Source organism: Ostrinia nubilalis, chromosome 5, assembly GCF_963855985.1.
Source record: "Ostrinia nubilalis chromosome 5, ilOstNubi1.1, whole genome shotgun sequence".
NCBI classification, from domain to species: Eukaryota; Metazoa; Arthropoda; class Insecta; order Lepidoptera; family Crambidae; genus Ostrinia; species Ostrinia nubilalis.
In genome coordinates, this window is record NC_087092.1 from 13514845 (window position 1) to 13535635 (window position 20791).

The window sequence follows — 20791 nt, forward strand, 5'->3', positions numbered from 1 at the left end:
TGATAGTCAAGTCAAACTTGATTATGTTTCAACATCCAACATGCCAGCTGATTTGTTGACAAAGAGTCTTAGTGCTAATAAACATCATACGTTTTTAGATTTAATGGGCATATCAGAAGTTTAAGTTTGTTCCAAGGAATATTGTTCTGTTTTATGTTTTAGTTGGAATACTATTTAGTTTATTTCGTTAGGAGAGAGTGTTAAAAGTGTAACGAATTAAACTAGCGCCACCTAGTGTCATAGCTTCTGTAACCTGTTTAAATATGGAAAAGAAATAAAATAAAAGCAGTCTGTTATCCGCCATTGTGTAGTTTCAATAGGACTTTGGTCCAACACCGCGGTGGGCAACCCTCTAGTTGGGTTCGCCACTGATCGGGCGCCTTATGCCCTCGATACGGCCCGATCGCAAACGTCGGTCTGCGACCGACGCGGACGAGCCTGGGCTTCGCTTCGCCCACACTCGGCCTCGTCGGCACGCGCACCGACGATCGCCAAACGGCTAGAGTACCTTCTGTACTCGCCACTCTGCCCGGTGAAGCTGGAAAAGCTCCTCAAGCCACCAGTCCGCGACGCTCCGCGCTTCCGTACCACGGAAAACGATGCGCCCGCCCGCCGGATTGAACTCGCACACACCGCGATGGTAAGGTCTGCTTCCGTAACACGGAACTGACTGGACATCGCGTTGTATCGTCCCATGCACGCTTCCCGTGCCTACTAGATTGTTAATAGAAATAGTAACTGTTGTCTTGTAGTAGCTAAGTTAATTAAAGTAGAATCTGTTTCGCTAATGATTAGAATTTGCTCATTGTTTGCATTCATGCTTAGCTCAAATGCATAATCCAATCCTGGTTTTATGACTTAGATAATTATTCACGCTTCTTGCTATAAATTTATTAAGTAAATGCTATTGTACTAAATGTGGCCCTAATGCACATGCTTTTGTTATGAACGTTATTAATTAGACGCAATTGTTTAGTTTTCAATTAAGTTTAGATCATATGCATAAACCGATCCTTGTTTTGTGTTCTAATTGAATTACTCACGCTTTTGTAATAAAGTTTATCAAGTAAATATAATTGTATAGTTTACTATTGGATCCGGCTCAAATGCATATACCGATCCTCATTTTTGCTTCAAATGTTATAATTCACACTTTGCCATAAGATTCATTGGTCAATGCAATTAGTATTGTTTGTCATTAAGTATTGTTCATATGTACATGCCGATCCTAACTTTACTGTGATATTTTGTTTGTATCGACTATCCCGTAACTTGAGAGGTTGTCTGCTTTGATCGTGTAATTTAGTCATAGGTTGATTGGCAATAAACACGAGATAAAGCCCTATACAATCGGTTTTGGTCATTTCTCTCTGTAGGTCAGGTTCCCCCTCCTATAAATTGGGCGTCCCAACGTGGCGCCCTCTACTAAACTGGCGTCCCAACGTGGCGCCCTCTTACATCGGGCGTCCCAACGTGGTGCCCTCCTTACAAATTGGGCGTCTGAACGTGGCGCCCTCCTACAAACTGGCTCCCAACGTGGCGCCCTCCTACAAACTGGCTCCCAACGTGGGGCCCTCTTACAAATTCAAAATAACTATTTAAAAAACTCACTAACAAAGCTCTTCACATGTTATAGAAAAATAATCACTCGTAATTCACTGACACGTTTTCTTTAGCTCCAATGAATGTGGTACAGCTAGGCGACAGCACATCAGGCTAAGCATGTTATTAATCCCAACTAATATTATAAATGCGAAAGTAACTCTGTCTGTCTGTCTGTCTGTCTGTCTGTCTGTTACGCTTTCCCGCTTAAACCTCGCAACCGATTTTGATGAAATTTGGCATAGAGATAGTTTGAGTCCCGGGAAAGAACATAGGATAGTTTTTATCCCGGTTTTTGAAACAGGGACGCGCGCGATAAAGTTTTTCTGTGACAGACAAAATTCCACGCGGGCGAAGCCGCGGGCGGAAAGCTAGTGTAATTATAATAGGTTTTAATTTTCAACAAAAATTTATAATCTGATGTCTGATCGACTGTAGGTACATGGTTAGTCGTGTTCCGGGAAGCGCAGGTCGATCCCGCGCAGGTTGTCGTCGATCTGTCGCAGGCAAATTGTATGATTCCGCATTTTACAAACGGCGTCGTCAATTTACAAACGCTCGCTGTTCTATGAAATGCCAAAGGCAAATTGGCAACTCGTTCAATTGATAAAATTTCGACTATGATTGTTGCAATAGGGTGACCATCATAAAACACACGTTGGACAAATCAGACATAATTTCAGAAATCAGGTAGGTATCTATTCAAGTAAGACAAACCTAAAATACTTGCTACTCCTAAAGTAATTAAAATATTTTCGTAACAAAAACAACACTAGACTAATTTAAACTATTGACGTACCTATAAGTAGGTACATAAAAATATGACATTAAATCAGTTTCGATAGTCAGTCCTTTAGATAAGTCTTATATTTTAATTATACCAAGAAGAAGTCTAGAAGACATAACAATATTTTTTATACCAATATATTCCGCAGCAGTCCTCCGAGCACCAGATTCCATTGTCACCTTAGCGTGTTTTACGTGCCGGATAACCTCAAAAACTATTTTATTTTTCCATAGCTTTTTCACTGCTCCTATTTGTGAATCGTAAAATTTTCTTAACTCACTAAGTATAATAAATGTCTTTTTTTGTGAAAAGTCCTTTGAATACGTAGAATTTGCACTGTTTTCTGTATCACAAAACCACTATCCGACGCCATTTTTCTTGTTTTGATTAGCAGCGCCTCGCGTGGTGAGAAAAAGAACTAAATACTTCAATTTGCCGCGGCATTTTGTAAACAGCGATTGAATTGGCTATCAAATGTTTTGGCATATTATAAAGTGCCAAGGCAATTTACATTTTGCCTTCGGCATTTCATAGAACAGCGAGCGTTTGTGAATTGACGACGCCGTTTGTAAAATGCGGAATCATACAATTTGCCTGCGACAGATCCACTGCTGCGCCTGCGCCGCCATCTGCTCGTCGAAGTGCTCGCGCCAGCCGCCCGCCTTGCCTGGAACGAGATTGAGCCTTATGATATGTTTCAAAGAGTGGGTATTTGAAAGACAATAATTCACATTTTGTGGCATCTTTCATAACATTAACGCTCAACACGGTGAAACACAAAGGTCATTTCAGTCTAGGACTAGTTTGAAATCTGTCATGTTTCGTTTCCTATGCTTTAGCATAAAGAAAAGCACATTTGGAACTCAAAAGCAAGTTGCAGTTTCTTTATTTTGTGTAGGTATCTCCGTAAATTTTTCTTCGCTCTCTATTTGTGTAGTCAGGCTTCCATCGAGGTAGCATCTCTGTAATTTTGTTTTTAGTCATATTAGCCTTCAATCTATCAGTTACTTCTAGCAAAGTACATCCTTAGATGAAATAACACGTCAACAAAAAGTACAATACGTAGAATAACTTTATTTCATTAGAGTACTAACCCTTTCGCATAAAAGACACGGTCTTAGCTACATTCTGGTCACTTAAGTGCATAAAGGGCTCATTGTTAACTGACTTATTCTTCTTAAAGTTGTCAAACTTGAGGTGTTCGCTGAGAGCCCTGACCTGCGCCTCGCTTGGCTCCTTTCCTAGAAAACGTGCTACGCGGCGAATGCCGCCGGGGAGGTCCTGAGAATAAACATTACTTTAAAATAAAATTGATTTGAAGTTCTCTGGATGACCGTCACATGTGAGTTAGTGTGACGAAAACTTTACTGCTTATGCTATAGAACTTCTAAGCCTTTGGGTAAGTACTATCTACACATCGATATGAACCGGAACACTACTAACCATGTAAATAATAATAATAATAATAAATTGTTTATTTCTCACCACATAGAATACATATAAAACAATAAGAATATTATTAACAATTAAGAAATTGTGGCAGGTTAATACCTGAATTAGGAATATTCCTGTTGCTCAGGATATTAACCCTCCACCCCATACAAGAAGTACCTATTAAAGTTTATATACCTAATTTGCTGAGCATGAAATAATCTTTACAATAAATTAAATTAAATTAAATTAAAATCTACTAATCTTATACCTAATATAAGACATTAGATATACACATTTAACACATTTACAATTAATTTTACACATTTACAAATAATGAGGGTACTTAGGTACTATGCAATTTTACTAATTAATTATTAATTTTACTCGTAGCATATCAAAATTCTTTCTGTTTCGGTATAATTTAGTTCATTTAGTTTAGTTTTTAGGGTTGACTTCAAGCTTGTCCTACACATGTTTAGAATTTTATATAAATCATTAAAGTGTCTATATAGAAAAGGCCCAGAGAAAGACGTTTGTCTTCGACCAAAATTTGTTTTGCAAGTGGGTACTTGCGTACGCAGACGTCTCTTATTTTGCGGCAGTTTTGCAACATCTACCGTCTTATGGTATCGTAGTACCGAGTTGAGGTAAAACAACTGTCTTACAGTCAGTAGGCTCGCTTCCTTATAAAGATTTTCTGTTGGGTATCTCCTCGGTTTACGACGCATGACCTTAATTACAGCTCTCTGTGCACGCTCAAGTTCTATGAGGTAAGACTTAGCAGCACCACCCCAGACCGGTATGCAGTATGTTAGGAGAGATTGGCAGAGGGCGAAGTAAATTTTGGTTATGAGATCATCGTCAGCTGAATCTCTCAGATTTCTGAAAATGTGGAGCAATCTGCGAATTCTGGTACTAACCATTGAAATGTGTGGTCCCCAGTTTAAGTTCCTGTCAATGATAACTCCAAGATATCTATGGGTGTCTGTCTGGCTTAGGAAGGGGCAGCCACAAGAGGTCGTCGAATTGATGTCTAGGGTACAGTGTGAGGAGTGAGCCACAATAGAAAAAGAGTTTGGAGGTTTTGTGGCTTCGGAAATTCTGAAACAAATGTATTTGGTTTTTGGAACATTGATTGTCAGTAAGTTGTTATCAAGCCACGTCAAAACGCTTTTTAGACCACTTTCAGCCGATTTACGAACCAGAGACCAAGAGTCGCCACCAAAAACCAAGGCGGTGTCATCAGCAAAAGCAAGCGTGCGACCATTGTCAATTTTAAGTTTACAGAGATTGTTTATATAAACTGAGAAGAGTGTAGGTCCAAGAGTGCTTCCCTGCGGCACGCCGTAGTTAATAGGCAAGCTAGAGCTGGAATTATCAGCGACCCTGACTGTACCTACAGTCGATCAGCAAAGCAAAGATCCGTTTAAACCTCAGATCATAGAAGGGAATAGATGTGAAACGGGGGCGTGGCGCGTGTCTCCGCGATATGCCCAGAAACGAACATCGGCCGCGTAGCTAGGTTAGTCGCGATTCAGTTGTACTAAGGAAATGTTCTCCGATATTTTGGATAATGAAAGAAAGAAAGAAAGAAAGAAAGAAACATTTATTGCGTCGTTACGTGCAATAAAACAAGTGAAACGAAGAACTACAGGAACAATGGAGTCATTTACTACATGTAAGTATTGCAAATCCATTGGTATTTTGCTTATAAATAAAAAAAACTAAACATTTTTACCCGACTACGGCAAAGCAAAAGGAGGGTTATGATTTTGACAGGCTATGTATGTATGTATGTATGTATGTTCATCTGTTCCCTCGTAACTTCTAAACTACTTATCAGAATTCGACAAATGACATATCATTAGAAGCGTCTTAATTATCCGCTGGTTATAGGCTATATGGGGTTTCACAAAATCTAATGTGGCGCCCTCTAGCGGACAAAACATACAGAGTAAAAAAATAAAGTTAAGATAAATATGCCGTGTTTGGTATCATTTGAAAGCGCTTTACTTGTACATTTTGAATATATATATATTACTAGCATTTGCTTGTGACTTTACCTGTATTCATTATGGGCTGATTGCATATAGTTTACATCTTTTCGATCATAGCTTCTTTACTACCTACTTATTAGTTCATCAATTAAACTTTTGTTAATATTATGCGCCACAAATACACTTTAACACCAAAATAGTACAAATAATAAAAAGTAAAAAAACTAAAACCCAACTACGACAAAAAACGACGCTGAAAAAGTATTAAACAAGATTTTCAGAATACTGAACTGAACAAAGTTGCTAATGTAGTTACATAATAATTTTCATGTTTGGAAAGGCGTAGTCACACGTTACATATACCTACCTACCGAAGCACTTTGACAACGTGTGACTGCGGTTTTCCAAACATGAAAATTACTATGCAACTACATTAGCAACTTTGTTCAGTTCAGTATTCTGAAAATCTTGTTTAATACTTTTTCAATTAGTTTCATTCAGTTCAGTATTCTGAAAATCTTGTTTTTTGTCGTAGTTGTGTTTTAGTTTTTTTATTTTACGAACGAATTCAGTGCCGTAACAGTTACTGCGATATCGAAATCAGTGGTGATAAAAATTCTAACACACTTGTACATTGAGGATTTAGTTAGCAACCACTTTATGTCATGCTCAACTACTGCGCAATGTATTTAATTTCTTCCGATATCTACTGTCGTGTGAAAATACACAGTACGGCCGCATGTGCCGGTCGTAACATAGTGCCGTGCTCGTGTTCTAATGCGGTTTCCTATTATCGATAAATAGAAGTAAATTATAATTTTCTATTTTGTAATTTTAATTAAAAAAATGATGTGTTACTTGCGATTATAAGATTTTACAAAAAAAAAAAACAGTAGAAGTAATTAGTAACTGTCAACTATGTAATTACTATAAGAGCTAGTTGAAAGCCTAATATAGGCATTATTTTTGATAAACATATGCGGTACGCAGATCGCCATAATTAAAAAGTAAATGCGTGATAGTAGTTAATAATAACGTATAATAATAAAAAGGTTTTCATACATAAGCATTTTGTGAAACCAGTTTCGAGCCTTGCCCCTAGCGATTTAAAGTATCGATATCTTGTCGACTGCATTTTATCTTTGTTCTCTCACTAGCGTTTTCAAAGTGTGCGTCACGTCACGCGTGCTGTGATTGGCCATAAGGCACGCCTTCTGGCCAATCACAGCACTTTTAAGCCGGTTGCACATGTTGTCGTAGACTCTCAGTCGCTTTGTTTTTACACAGTTGAATGTGTGTGTGGGAGCTGTGGTGGGGGAAATGTGGGGACACTGGTTCTCGTTGTAGTTACGCGCGACTTCATAATATCTATTCTCTTTCTATGATCTGAGGTTTAATCATAAGATTCCATAAATATTGCCTACTTACTTATTGTTATTGATCACCTACAACTTTTATATTTTACCTTAATAAGATCTTCATAGAATAAAATAAGCAGGTTAGCGTGATGTCTCTGCCCCCAAACTTCTTTCAAGTGTTCAAAGTATGGACAATAATCCACTGTAAATGTTTAATTACGTTAGTGTTACATACTATTACATTGGAATTTATAATTTTACGATAATTTGAAAATAATCAGCTAATACTTTTTAATAGTTTTCAGATAAATCTAGACTGAATCGTGATACCCACCGTTACCCTTCACGAAAGACTCCCAGAACTGCTTAAAGTTACCGAAGTATCCAAAGAAGGCGAAGAGCTTGTAGTGGTAATAGTACGAGACGGCGACGTCCCGCGGGTCGCGCGCCACGTACACCACCCTCGAGGTGGCCAGCAGAGACGGGGGCAGCAGCGACAGAGGCAAGTGAGACTTGAAGAACCGAGGAGAGGGACGATCTGCAGCTAAATCTACCTCGGAACTTAAAAACACTTTTATATCCTCCTCTTTTCCAGCGCTCAATTCTTTAATTTTTTTCAATGCCTTATCGCTGTTGATGACATTGGCTCTAAAAAAGAATTACTTTATCTATTCATTTATACCTACACATGTTATCGTTTTTTATGTGTTTCTTATGTATCACTTTTCCTCAATAAATTGCTTTTAATTTCGTTTATCTATTTAATAAAAGACTATAAATTACAAATTAATTTGTTATTTGAATCCGCAGGCTTGTTCAATAAAACTTATTTTGGTACCTACTCACTCTAAAAATGGAAATCTGTTGACTAAAAGAACCTCCTTTGATGTTTCGTAATCAAAATCTTTTGCGATCATCCACACCATTTCTTGGACCCATGTAGTGCCTGCAAATTAAACCCGATTATTTGTATTTGTTTTTTTTTCTAACTTCGTCATATTCCATATTAAATTCATAATGTTTTCAAGCAAAAACAGGTAAGGTACAAGCCGACGACGCAGTAGCAGCAGACGGCGTGTCGCTGCGACGCACTGGTTTCTATGTACTTCTATGAAATACCTTCAGACGACATGTCCTTAGACAATTTTGAGCGTGAAAAGGATGAATGCCATTGTTGGCCTATGAAATGCCATGGTTGGCGGATAGTATCATCCCCAGTAACTACATATGGTATTTTATAGAATTACAGAGAAACCAGTATCTTAACTTTTCAAGCATAAAATTGACAGGGTTAAACAGGGAGTGACGAAATGTTCAAACGCAAAAGTCACGCTCCTCACCCGATCTAGGGAAAGACACTACCCAGATGTCATCCAGCCTGAGTGGCATATTGTATATTTTCGCTGCTTCTTTCCTATAGCCGCTCCGCAGGAAATAACCTTTGGGACCGACCCGCACGTATCCATCTATGAAAGCTAAAAACAATCAAAATATCTAATGACGTTTATTATTTTACGATGAAAACTACATTAAAAGACATAAGGACACCACGTCCTATAATGTAGTTTTTAGTTTTTATCGACTGGGATAAAAAGCATGATCAATTCACGCACCATAAATATGATTTCTTAACAATTTATACATGTGTTTAGGCAAATGTTTACCCGTATTGAAGGTTTTCTGTAACTCTGCGAATTCCTCAGGCTCCACATCATTTATAGCGTAAGGAAAATCACTGCTACTCGTACCGTCCATCATGTTGTATTTAGTTTCAAAATATTATGATGAAATCTATTTTAAATAGGTAAGAGTTTTTAGCTGAGAATTATATCAAAGTACAAGACACGCACCGTTCTTGCCTCCTGTAACTAAGTGACTAATAAAATATTAATGTATTTCTCAAACTGAAATATAACAGCAACTATAATGTAAATTCAAATTGGAGTGAAGAGAGGAGGAGGCTCGTGTTAAATTAATTCGAGAAAATTATCATATCTTAACCGTAGCCGTAGTGTTGGTTTCGTCATGGTAAACACTCAAATATTTTTCATATTCAAGGTTGTGTGTAAACTGAAAATACAGAAAAAAATAAAGACAGCTAATGAACCTTGAAAGTTAATTATGAATTTTGTATTTTTTAACTTTTTAATTTACTAATCTGATTTTTTTAGCATGGAAATCTAAAAAGTCAACGTAGATATCCACTCTTTTAATTCTCCATGAGTTGCATCTCGAATTCAAATTCGCTCCAAATTTAAATTCCGGGAAATTTTGAGCTAAAAAAGTATTTTTGGCTCCAAATTTTCCATAGTTCGAAAAAAGGTGTATATGTAGATGTATCAAGTAGTCTACATAAGTAATGCAAATACAATGTTTTCCAGCAAGGAACCATTGAACCATTATAAAATCAATCATTTTTAGATTCCCATGGTAATAGCACCATTGATTGACATTTGTACCCCGAGCAAATCAAAAGGGGATTGTTATTTCGCTAAATTAAATAAATGTGCCTATTAAAAACATGAAAAAAGCTTTTATTGTATTAAAATAAATATAAAACTTTGCAGTCAAAAGTATTTGACCAGTGCTCAAGTCAAAAGTATTTGACCAGTGTATGTTGCCAGTGATGGTGTATGGCTCTGAGACGTGGTCGCTTACTATGGGCCTCATAAGAAGGCTCAAGGTCACCCAAAGAGCGATAGAGCGTGCTATGCTCGGAGTGTCCCTGCGTGATCGAATCAGAAATGAGGAGATCCGTAGGAAAACCAGAGTGACTGACATAGCCCGCAGAATCGCTAAAATCAAGTGGCAGTGGGCGGGGCACATAGCTCGAAGAGCTGATGGCCGCTGGGGCAGGAAAGTTCTTGAGTGGCGACCACGAGCTGGAAGACGTAGCGTGGGCAGGCCTCCCACTAGGTGGACCGACGATCTGGTGAAGGTCGCGGGAAGTACCTGGATGCAAGCGGCGCAGGACCGGTCTTTGTGGAAATCCTTGGGGGAGGCCTTTGTCCAGCAGTGGACGTCTTTCGGCTGAAACGAACGAACGAACGAACGAAAACTTTGCAGACGCAAACATATCGTCTTCAAACTAATAATAGACTTCTATTATGTTGTTTTAACGAGTATTTAATGTACCGCATAATTAATATTGCCTACAAACTTCATGAAAATGTAGACAATATTTAGTTGTCAATATTATTTGGTGAATGAATCTTTAGTAATGTATTCGCAATATTAGCTATTAAAATATTAGTCGCTATATCATCGCCATGTAGGAATTGTTCAAACTTATAACTAGCTAGAAGTAGCTATCCTTTTTTTCTACTTTTTTTTTATTTATAAATAAGGGAAAAGGAGATTAATGTGAATTAGAACGATGCAACGAACGAACCAACCCTGCAGGTAGGTCTTATTTTGCCGTGATATTTTTACGTAACTCGTGACTATAATCTTTTATTTTATTTTTTCTTTTATAGTTTAGAAAAATAAATTATGTTAGTCGTGTCTTACTAAACTATAAAAGATTATTAAATAGTAGTAGGGTGGGTGCACCAGTCCCACACCAGGAACCAGTAGTACACCATTTCTAATTTCACATCAAAATATTAACAATCTGTAGAATTTTCCGCCACTTTTGTTACGTTTGGTAGCACTGCCGTACTTCTACCAATAATTAGTCTTAGATAAAAAAATTAAAACCGACTCCAAAAAACCTGCACTAAAAAGTAGAAAATAATTACATTATTTCTTTATTAGGACAAATTAATGTATACCATGATTGATATTCTCGGAGTCGGTGCCTGCTAAATGCCAAGCTTAATAAATGTTCTAAATTTTTCGGCACCGACTCCAAAAATATCAATCATGGTATACATTTGTCCTAATAAAGAAATAATGTAATTATTTTCTACTTTTTAGTGCAGGTTTTTTGGAGTCGGTTTTAATTTTTTTGTTAAAATTAATTTATTTCATGCTTTTTAGTTGGTAAGTCCTTGTTATTCTCACTAAATATGGACGGTACCTATGTTTAATGAGATTGAGATTTTCCATTTTAAGTGTTAATAATCTTCCCTACAATACAGGATACCTACTTTAATATGGGCAACTAAAAAGTATAATTTAACTTACGAAGTTTGACCTTTTATCATCAGCTCACCTAAAAAACCTGAAGTATTACAACTGTATGTACATACGTACCTAAAATATTTAAAGAATTATTCTCCAACTCCTAAGCGGTAAGGAGTTTTACCTTCCATCATCACCTCATCAACATTAGATGATGACTTACATATACTTGAATATCTTTAGAATAAATATGAAAAACGATATATGTGCCTATAAAATTTGAGGGTTGCCCTCGATTTCCCTAGGATCCCATCATCAGATCCTGACATGGTGACAATGGGACCACCTCCGAAGTGTACCCTATCGAACAAAAAAAGAATTTTGAAAATCGGTCCACAATTGACGGAGTAATCGGTGAACATACATAGAAAAAAAAACATACATACAGCCGAACATATAACCTCCTCCTTTTTTGAAGTCGGTTAAAAAGCGACAAACACGACTTGGTACGATCTGGTCAACCTTAGGCACATTGCGACTTTCCACATTGATTGTTAAATAAAAATAAACCTTACAGCTATTAAGAAAATTGGAATAAGCTACTTGATTCATACATACAAGGAGTAGTTAATTCTTTTTTTTGCAATTATTGTTGTAATAATTGAGTCACAATATCAAAATTACTTTTAAAAAGTCGCTTATTCGGTTTGTTACTGGTACACCCACCCTATTACATTTTGTATTTATTTAGTTGCCGTCATGTAAGATTGGCATAATAATTTATTTCTTAATATTCTTATTAAAGAAACTTTTTATTAAAATTGTTTATTATATTTTGAGATTTAATACAAAATGATGCACGGTACGAGTAGCAGTGATTTTCCTTACGCTATAAATGATGTGGAGCCTGAGGAATTCGCAGAGTTACAGAAAACCTTCAATACGGGTAAATATTTTCCTAAACACAATTGTAAAAATTGTTAAGGAATCATATTTATAGTGCATTAATTGATGTAACATCAAATAAGTTTAGCGTTATATTGCATACATACATCTTTTTTATCCCAGTAGATAAAAACTAGAAATCTTTTGATTGTTTTAGCTTTCACAGATGGATACGTGCGGGTCGGTCCCAAAGGTTATTTCCTGAAGAGCGGCTATAGGAAAGAAGCAGCGAAAATATACAACATGTCACTCAGGCCGGATGACGTCTGGGTAGTGACTTTCCCTAAATCGGGTGAGAAGCGTGACTTTTGGGTTTGAACATTTTTTTTCACTCCCTGTTTACCTACTGACTGACAATTTTGAGCGTGAAAAGGTAGGATACTGGTTTCTTTTTGTTTCTATAAAATACCATACGCAGTTACTGCACCTTAGCAAAACGCGTGACGAGCGCTCATCATTTGCACGTGGCCATAGAAATACAGAGAAACCAGTCTCTTGCCTTTTCACGCTCACATTTTTTAACGACATGTAGTCTGAAGGTGTTTCATAGAAGTACATAGAAACCAGTGCGTCGCGGCGACACGTCGCCTGCCGCTGCTGCGTGGTCGGCTACGGACTGCCTTTGCCTGTTTGTGCTTTAAAACATTATGAATTTACCATGGAATATTATGGCGAAATTGTTAGAAAAAAATCTACATAGGTATTCGAATAACGGGTTTAATTTGCAGGCACTACATGGGTCCAAGAAATGGTGTGGATGGTTGCAAATGATTTTGACTACGAAACATCAAAGGCCGTTCTTTTAGTCAACAGATTTCCGTTTTTAGAGTGAGTACCAAGATATCGAACAGTTTTATTTAACTAAGCTGCATATTGAAGTAACAATTAATTCGTAATTTATAATCTTTTATGTTGTAGATAAACAATTATTTTCCTTTTTAGGATAAATATCCTCTACAACGATAAGGCACAGAAAAAATTTAAAGAAATGACCGCTGATAAAGAGGAGAATATAAAAATGTTCTTAAGTTCAGAGAAGTACTTAGCTGCAGATCGTCCCTCTCCTCGGTTCTTCAAGTCTCACTTGCCTCTGTCGCTGCTGCCCCCGTCTCTGCTGGCCACCTCGAGGGTGGTGTACGTGGCGCGCGACCCGCGGGACGTCGCCGTCTCGTACTATTACCACTACAAGCTCTTCGCTTTCTATGGATACTTCGGTAACTTTAAGCAGTTCTGGGAATCTTTCGTGAAGGGTGACGGTGGGTATCACGATTCAGTCTAGATTTATCTGAAAAGTTCATAAAAAGGCTGATTGAAAAATTATATATTTCCAATGTAATAGTTTGTACCACAAAACGTTATTAAATAAACATTTACAGTGGATTTTGGTCCATACTTTGAACACCTGAAAGAAGTATGGGGGCAGAGACATCACGCTAACCTGCTTATTTTGTTCTATGAAGATCTTATCAAGGTAAATATGAAAGTTGTAAGTGATCAGTTACAATAAATTGGCAATATTTATGGAATCTATGTCTAAACGGATCGCTGCTTTTCTGATGTTAAATATCGATGTGTAGAATACTTACCCAAAGGCTTAGAAGTTCTATAGCATAAGCAGTATAGTTTTCGTCACACTACTCACATTTGCCAGTCATTCAGAGTACTTCAAATCAATTTTATTATTCTCAGGACCTGCCCGGCGGCATTCGCCGCGTAGCACGTTTTCTAGGAAAGGAGCCAAGCGAGGCGCAAGTCAGGGCTCTCAGCGAACACCTCAAGTTTGACAACTTCAAGAAGAATAAGTCAGTAAACTGCGAGCCCTTAAAGGAAATGGGATTTGAAGACATGAATGTAGGAAAGACTGTGTCTTTTATACGAAAGGGTGAGTACTCTAAGAATGAAATAAAGTTATTCTACGTATTGTACTTTTTGTTGACGTGTTATTTCATCTAAATTAGGTACTTTACTAGAAGTAACTGATAGATAGATGCCTAATATGACCAAAAAGAAAATTAGAAAGATGCTATCTCGAGTGAAGAAAAATTGACAGAGATACCTACTTACATAAAATGAGGAAACTGCATCTTACTGAATCATCATCCTGGCTTCTTCGGCTTGTTAGGTCTTGTAGGGGCGCGCGTTCGGTGCATGGCCCAGCTTGTCGTGCAAGCTCCGGAAGTGGTGAGGCCAGTTCCTCAGGCTCTCGACCACTATGGGCGGGTAGGAGCGCTGATGCTGCTCGGTGGTTCGGTGGAGCGCAGGGGCCGCTTCCGTCTGCTCGACCTCCGGGTCCCGTTGCGGCGGGGGTGAGGAGGGAGCGGTGCTGGTGGCGGCGTATGACCGCTGCGGGCTCTGCAACGCCTCGTACGACGTCGGCGTTGTGGAGTTTGTTCGGTGGGTAGGCGGGTAATAGACGTCGCTCCTACCCTCGCTCGGCCTCGGAGAGCTGCCCCTGGATGGGGTGCGCGAGACGGAGTGCGGGGTGGAGCGCGAGGTGTCGGCTCTCACCGGGGAGGCGGTTGGTGAGCGAGGGGGCTGCACATACCTCTCCACTGGAGATATCCGGGGGGCTGGCGTGGAGGCCCGTTGCGGCGGTGACGGTCCGGCTCTGAGCCGCTTTTCCTCGGACGTCACGTCGTCCTCCGAGGAGTTCCGGTAGCCTCTGGGTCGGCGGTGGCCGGCTCGGCCTCCCGGGAGCGGGCCTGGGCAATCTCCCTGGATTCCCGCGGCAGGCCCCGGGCGGGGCTCGGCGGCATTCGCCTGCCTGGGCTGGCCGCGAGCGGTGGCGGCGGAGGGGTGGGCGCTGGAGTGCACTTGGGTGGGCCTTCCGATAGGCCGGTATGCTGCGTGGCTCGGAGGGATCGACTCGTACGAGTATTCGTCGTCGTCCGACATTGTTGGTGTGTTGGGGGTAGGTGGTGAAAAGTTCGATGGGCGGCACTGCTCGAGGCGAATATCCACTTTCGCGGGTATTCTGATACGCACTGGCACAATTCACACACAAAAGCGTCTTATCGCGGGTAGGTGGCAAACAACTGTGCGAGAGCGAGACAGCTCTACGCGGCGCGGGACTCAACGCTTGCGCGGAGTCAGTCGCAACGTCGCGGCGAATCGAGGCGCGTGAGGGTAGCCAGTCGGGCAGGAGGTCTACAACGCTTTACGCGGAGCCACTCGTGCGCACGACTACCCGCTGCTAACGCGACAAAACTCGAAACTGATCTTACTGAAACGAAATATGATGCAAAATGTTTGAAACAAGACGCATTTGAGCCTGGTAGATTTCAAAGTAGTCCTTAACTAAGATAAGCTCAAATATATCACCTTTGCGTTTCACCGTGTTGAGCATTATAAAAGAATGCCCCAAAATGTGAACTATGTATAGTTTAGAGTATTTCGAATACCCACTCTTGGCTACATATCATAAGGCTCAATCTCGTTCCAGGCAAGGCGGGCGGCTGGCGCGAGCACTTCGACGTGCAGATGGCGGCGCAGGCGCAGCAGTGGATCGACGACAACCTGCGCGGGACTGACCTGCGCTTCCCGGGGCACGACTAACCATACACAATCGACACCAGACATCATTTTTGCACGTCTACGATCGGACTAAACACATAATCCTATTTTAATATTGTCACCCTGTATTACTGTGTTTTTAGCAAATAAACGTTTTGAATTTGAATTTTGAATTTGAATCATCATAACTATACAATTCTTTTGTGAAATAGAATCTTTTACAAATTTTATTTTTCACTTATAACCAAACTAATAAAAGGGCAAAACATAAACAGAATTAACTTTCAATGCAAGGTCGCTTCTGTCCCTTTTCCCAAAAGTGACGCGCAGGTGAAGCAAACGTGCAGTGCGTAGTGACGTACATATAGGTACAATGCTGTACAATGTTATAAAAATTATCGATACTTTAAACCTAGTTGGTGGGAAAGTGTTGGTGTTATCTACTCAATTAGTTAATGTTTTAACACAAAAAGTTTACTTATTTGTTGTCATCTGGATGGTTCGCCGTCAATAAAAAAAATAAAAAACATAAAGTAACTTAAATGTAACTAGTCATTACATTAATTTTAACTAAAAAATAAAACCGACTCCAATATAAATGCATTAATCAGTAGAAAAAAAATTACGTTTTTTATTTTTACGACAAATTATATTGATATTTTTTGGGTGAATTAATATCTTTTCCCTTAACACATCCTACTTATTGAACTGAAACAAAAAGGCTCCATCATTAGTACATTCCTGAAAATCCATTAGAATACTTCCATTCATGGAGTAGTTAGTGATTTGTTTGTGACGCCCACGAAAATCGTGCGTAGGTCTTCGACAAAATAAACTAGGTATTTAAAAAACAAATATCGATAAAAATAGGCATCTCTATCATGAGGCTGTTAGCCGTGTCCCGCAGCGGTCCTTTTATCCTAACGATTGTAGGTTTCACGTCGTCTCATACTATTCCTCCTACTGATTTAACTGAAACAAAAACAGCTTCATCATTCCTGAAAAGTATATTCCTGAAAATCCATGAGTACTTCTTTATGGCCCGATTCGACCAAACTTTTATCCGAGAATAACTCTTGGTATAATTGGCACATTGACAGTTTCAGTATGGGAAATATGTCAAAACTGACGATTTATTCTGAGATTAATATTTACTCTTGTTTGGTCGAATCCACCCTTAATGGAGTACCTACTTAGCTAGTGCTTTGTTTGTGACTAAAACTATTTAAAAAAATGTTGTTGTTGTTTCAGCCGAAATACGTCCACTGCTGGACAAAGGCCTCCCCCAAGGATTTCCACAAAGACCGGTCCTGCGCCGCTCGCATCCAGGCACCTCCCGCGACCTTCATCAGATCGTCGGTCCACCTAGTGGGAGGCCAGCCCGCGCTACGTCTTCCGGCTCGTGGTCGCCACTCAAGAACGGAAAAAAATTTAAAATAAACTATTTAAAGAAACAAATATCGACTAAAATAGGCATCTCTACAATGAAGCTGTTAGCCGTGTCCCGCGGCGGTCCTTTTATCCTAACGGTTGTAGGTTTCACACTTTAGTTCGGCGGAATAGAGTCGTTCCCGTAATGCCTCCACTTTGATCGAAAACGTATAACGTTAAGTCGAACGATCTAATCGTTTGCATGCCTTTATTTGTAGCAAAAGATCGTTATTCGTACCTCAATCCTTGATGGTTAATTAATTAATTGATAACGTAAAACAAATTATCTACCTACTTAGGTCTTATCTTTTTTGTTGAATGTCCATGTCCATGTCCAATGTCAATGAATGAAGTGCTTGTGAGAATGATACTACATTCGATTAAACAATAAAATCAGAAAACTACTTATGGGCTGATTTTTCAATCGTCGGATAAATTTTTTCTGATAAGTTTGGCACATTGACAGTTTCAGTCTGGGAAATGTGAAAAAAAAGTCAAAATGGCAAGTTTATTCTTCAGTCAAAAGATATCTGGCGATTGAAAAATCAGCCCCTAAGGGCTAATGTTACCTTTACATAAATAATGACAAAAGATATCAAGAATTCAAACGTGAAAAAGAACTCGCTGTAATTGAAAAGGTCATTCTCGCGCCTGCAACCGGTAACTTTTAAAAGTTAAATGAGCTCAAGCACTTGGTGTGAAAGCTACAACACATAACAAAACCAACAATTTGATTAGCTTCATTGTTGTTACAAGGGCTGTTTTCGGTAAATAAAACACCTGTGTGAATTGAAATAGCAACGCCTTGCATCGAGACTGTGATACAAAACGACTGACAGTCAATGTAACGGTTCGCGCTGCGACAGAGACGAGATGAAAACAAAATTCCTCTTATGTGTATAAACCATAGGGGTCTCTTAAAAAATAGGGATTGATGGTGAAAATGGGACACAGGATACCACGACAGTAAGGGTCGCGGCCTTAAACTATTTGCACTTGGTATAATTCTACTTAGACATACGAGTTACATTCAATATACTACGAGTATTTAGAGTTCAAGAAAAAAACAATTAAGAATTTTGTTTTCCTTTCGCTATTCTATACGGGTTTGCTTGTACATTTATGAATAGTATTTGAAATATATTTTCCACTTTTTATATCGACAATATAACCTCCTTATCAAAATTATGAACAAGCACGGTGCATCATTCATTATATGTAGGTAGGTAGTTGCCTCTACGATTGCCAGCAAAAAGTTGCCAACCACACCGATATGGAACCACAAGTCAGCACCTTCATTACAACTTTACCCAGGTATCACGATACCCTTATCATGATATTTCCTTTACAACTATTTAATTTCCTCAACACTAACTAGTTGGCTGAAGTGTAACAACCAAATGCTTATGACCGACGATGGACCGATTCGATAAGGAGGTCAACTCTGCGAAACTGTTTCGAAACGTTCGCCTATCTTTGTCACTCTTGGTGGAATGTAGACGCACATGATAAAGACAGGGAGAGCTGATTAATAGTCAGTCTGCCTATGAAACTAGCGTTTTGTATGGAGAATTTTACGAAAATTAATTTGTCCATACTTAACATTTTTGCAAATTGTTAAGGAATCACAAAAATCTAAATTTGAAGAATTTTTGTGGGCATATTGAAACAACATAGATGCAAAAAGAAAAAAAGAAAAATCTTTATCAGTTAAAAAACCTTCTTTTAAAGGAGTACTTAGCTAGCTTAGCTGCTTTGTTTGTGACTATTAAAAAAAGTGTAAATAAATTATTTAAAAAGTCTGTTAAAAACAAAAATCGCTAAAAATTGGCATCTCTACAATGAAGTCCATGTAACCATATTTCAAATAAAAAAAGAACGATGGACATAGCTATATTATGAAAGGAAATATACTAATGAATATTGAAAAAAAAAACGCTAATTTCCTAGGTAAGGACCTAATATCTAAAACTGTTGGGGTAGGCCCCGCGGCCTGGCGCGCTGCCAGCCGTGATTGTGTAACGTCTTTAGAGCAAACACGCCGTTCAACAGATTTGCTTGTGGTTTTAAATCAGTTAAGCTTGGATAGGATAGATAAGTATGTAACTTTGCGTGTTATTTTCGCAATGTGATAAAAGCTGCTTTTAATCTTCTTTAAAGCAGCCTTTATTACTTTATTAGTTTGGCCGTCTGATTTAGGATGGCACTCTACATTCGTCTTAATTTAACTCTTTTTCTATGGGTATTTTTTTTCCTATAAATCTAGGATCTATTTTTTGGGAATTATAAGAATACCTTAGATGGCTAGGTATGACACCTTGTTGTGTGTTTGTTGTATATGAGAATCGAACCTAGGACATTTCGATTTTAGGACCATTTCTGCAAGATCTTCAGATTTAAATTGTACAACTCTTAGAAAATATAAGGTACGTACCTGCAATGAACAAATTTCATTAACTTTCAGTTGTTTTACCTTATACTAACATAATAATTAATGAAAAGATACCATAATCCAGCACATTTCGATTCAGTATTCCGCCAACGTAGCTCTGCGCACATTAAAACTTCCACGTCCCGTGCCTTATCCTAGGTTACTTAATTAAATAATGTCCCCATTAATAATATTTACACAGCTACTCGCCAGAAAAACAAATTTTTCTCTTTAAAACCCTTTTAAGGTTGACATTTAATACTTAAACGCGAATGCAGTAAACTTCTGGAGAGGTTAGTGAAGTCAAAAGCGCAGAAGTTACTCTGGAACTGGATATTTTGAACAGTTTCAGTGACAAGTTTTAATTACTACAAAATATTAGCAGATAACTAGAGACCTGCTCTAAATGCTGCTATGAATAATTTTAGGGTTATGTCCATAGGAATAGCTTGAGCAAATAACTTATCTTCTAGACTAGAATCTAGAGCAAAATTAACTGAAGAAAATTCAATCAAAAGAAAAACGTCAAATGAAAACTAATTTATAGATTCATACACTTTTTAGCTCTACTTCAGAAGTAGCTTAATACTTAAGGGCTTAGCATCTAAGCTTTTAAGTATTATAACAAATATTAACCAGCACAGATTCCATGGAATGTTAGATATTAAATCAGTAATTACCTTAATGAATACTAAAAGAATACTGTCTAATTACTCTAGGATATAGGTACTCATACCTATACCAACACTTTGAAATTGTGTATTTTATTCATATCAAATAATGACACAATGTAATTTCCCAACCGAAATAAAATTACTGAGATATGTATCAACATTTCTAATTTGACTAAAAGCTCATTCGATGGACCAATTAAACACCTGCCAGGTGGTATGAACCCGAAATTTGATCAGGAAGAGTGGTTTGGCTTCTGTCACTAACCGACACTTCAATAAAATTTAACTTTCAATTATGTCTTACCTCTTAGATAATCTCCTGGGCATTATCATGTTAGATTAGAATACGCTGGCGTCTGCGACTCTGTTTGCCTAGAAAAAAACTACTTTGATAATAGTCCAGTCAATAAAGCATTATAGAGGGAAATATGTTGATCACAATTTCTGACTTCGGGACTTTATTAGACTAGTTAGGAGGTGAACATATCAAAATTCCCCGCCCTTAGCCCTTGAGCCGGCGGGGAGGTCCAGGTTTGAAGGTCCCATTTTTCGGC

At 38.5% G+C, this 20791-nt stretch overlaps 2 protein-coding genes across 2 annotated transcripts; one reads left to right on the top strand and one right to left on the bottom strand.

Annotated features, from left to right (window-relative positions):
• Positions 1–2048: 2048 nt before the first annotated feature.
• On the bottom strand, positions 2049–8567 carry LOC135072151 (sulfotransferase 1E1-like). Its single transcript, XM_063966104.1, has 7 exons — positions 8519–8567; positions 8025–8124; positions 7513–7826; positions 7286–7380; positions 3484–3670; positions 2977–3056; positions 2049–2099 (listed from the first exon to the last, which is right to left on the bottom strand). The coding sequence occupies exons 1-7, from the start codon at positions 8565–8567 to the stop codon at positions 2049–2051; spliced, it is 876 nt and encodes a 291-aa protein (XP_063822174.1).
• Positions 8568–13176: 4609 nt separating this feature from the next.
• Positions 13177–15743, top strand: LOC135072152 (sulfotransferase 1B1-like). The gene is made up of 4 exons (XM_063966105.1): positions 13177–13444; positions 13565–13659; positions 13878–14070; positions 15631–15743. The coding sequence occupies exons 1-4, from the start codon at positions 13177–13179 to the stop codon at positions 15741–15743; spliced, it is 669 nt and encodes a 222-aa protein (XP_063822175.1).
• The last annotated feature ends 5048 nt before the right edge of the window (positions 15744–20791 follow it).

Coding starts and splice junctions, on each gene's coding strand:
- LOC135072151 (XM_063966104.1), bottom strand. CDS start 8,567: ATGCCACTCAGGCTGGATGACATCTGGGTAGTGTCTTTCCCTAGATCG. Junction 7,827..8,024: donor AACAGATTTCCATTTTTAGA/GTGAGTAGGTAC, acceptor ATTCTTTTTTAG/AGCCAATGTCATCAACAGCG. Junction 3,671..7,285: donor TCTATGAAGATCTTATTAAG/GTAAAATATAAA, acceptor GTTTATTCTCAG/GACCTCCCCGGCGGCATTCG.
- LOC135072152 (XM_063966105.1), top strand. CDS start 13,177: ATGACCGCTGATAAAGAGGAGAATATAAAAATGTTCTTAAGTTCAGAG. Junction 13,445..13,564: donor ATCTTTCGTGAAGGGTGACG/GTGGGTATCACG, acceptor AAACATTTACAG/TGGATTTTGGTCCATACTTT. Junction 14,071..15,630: donor TGTGTCTTTTATACGAAAGG/GTGAGTACTCTA, acceptor ATCTCGTTCCAG/GCAAGGCGGGCGGCTGGCGC.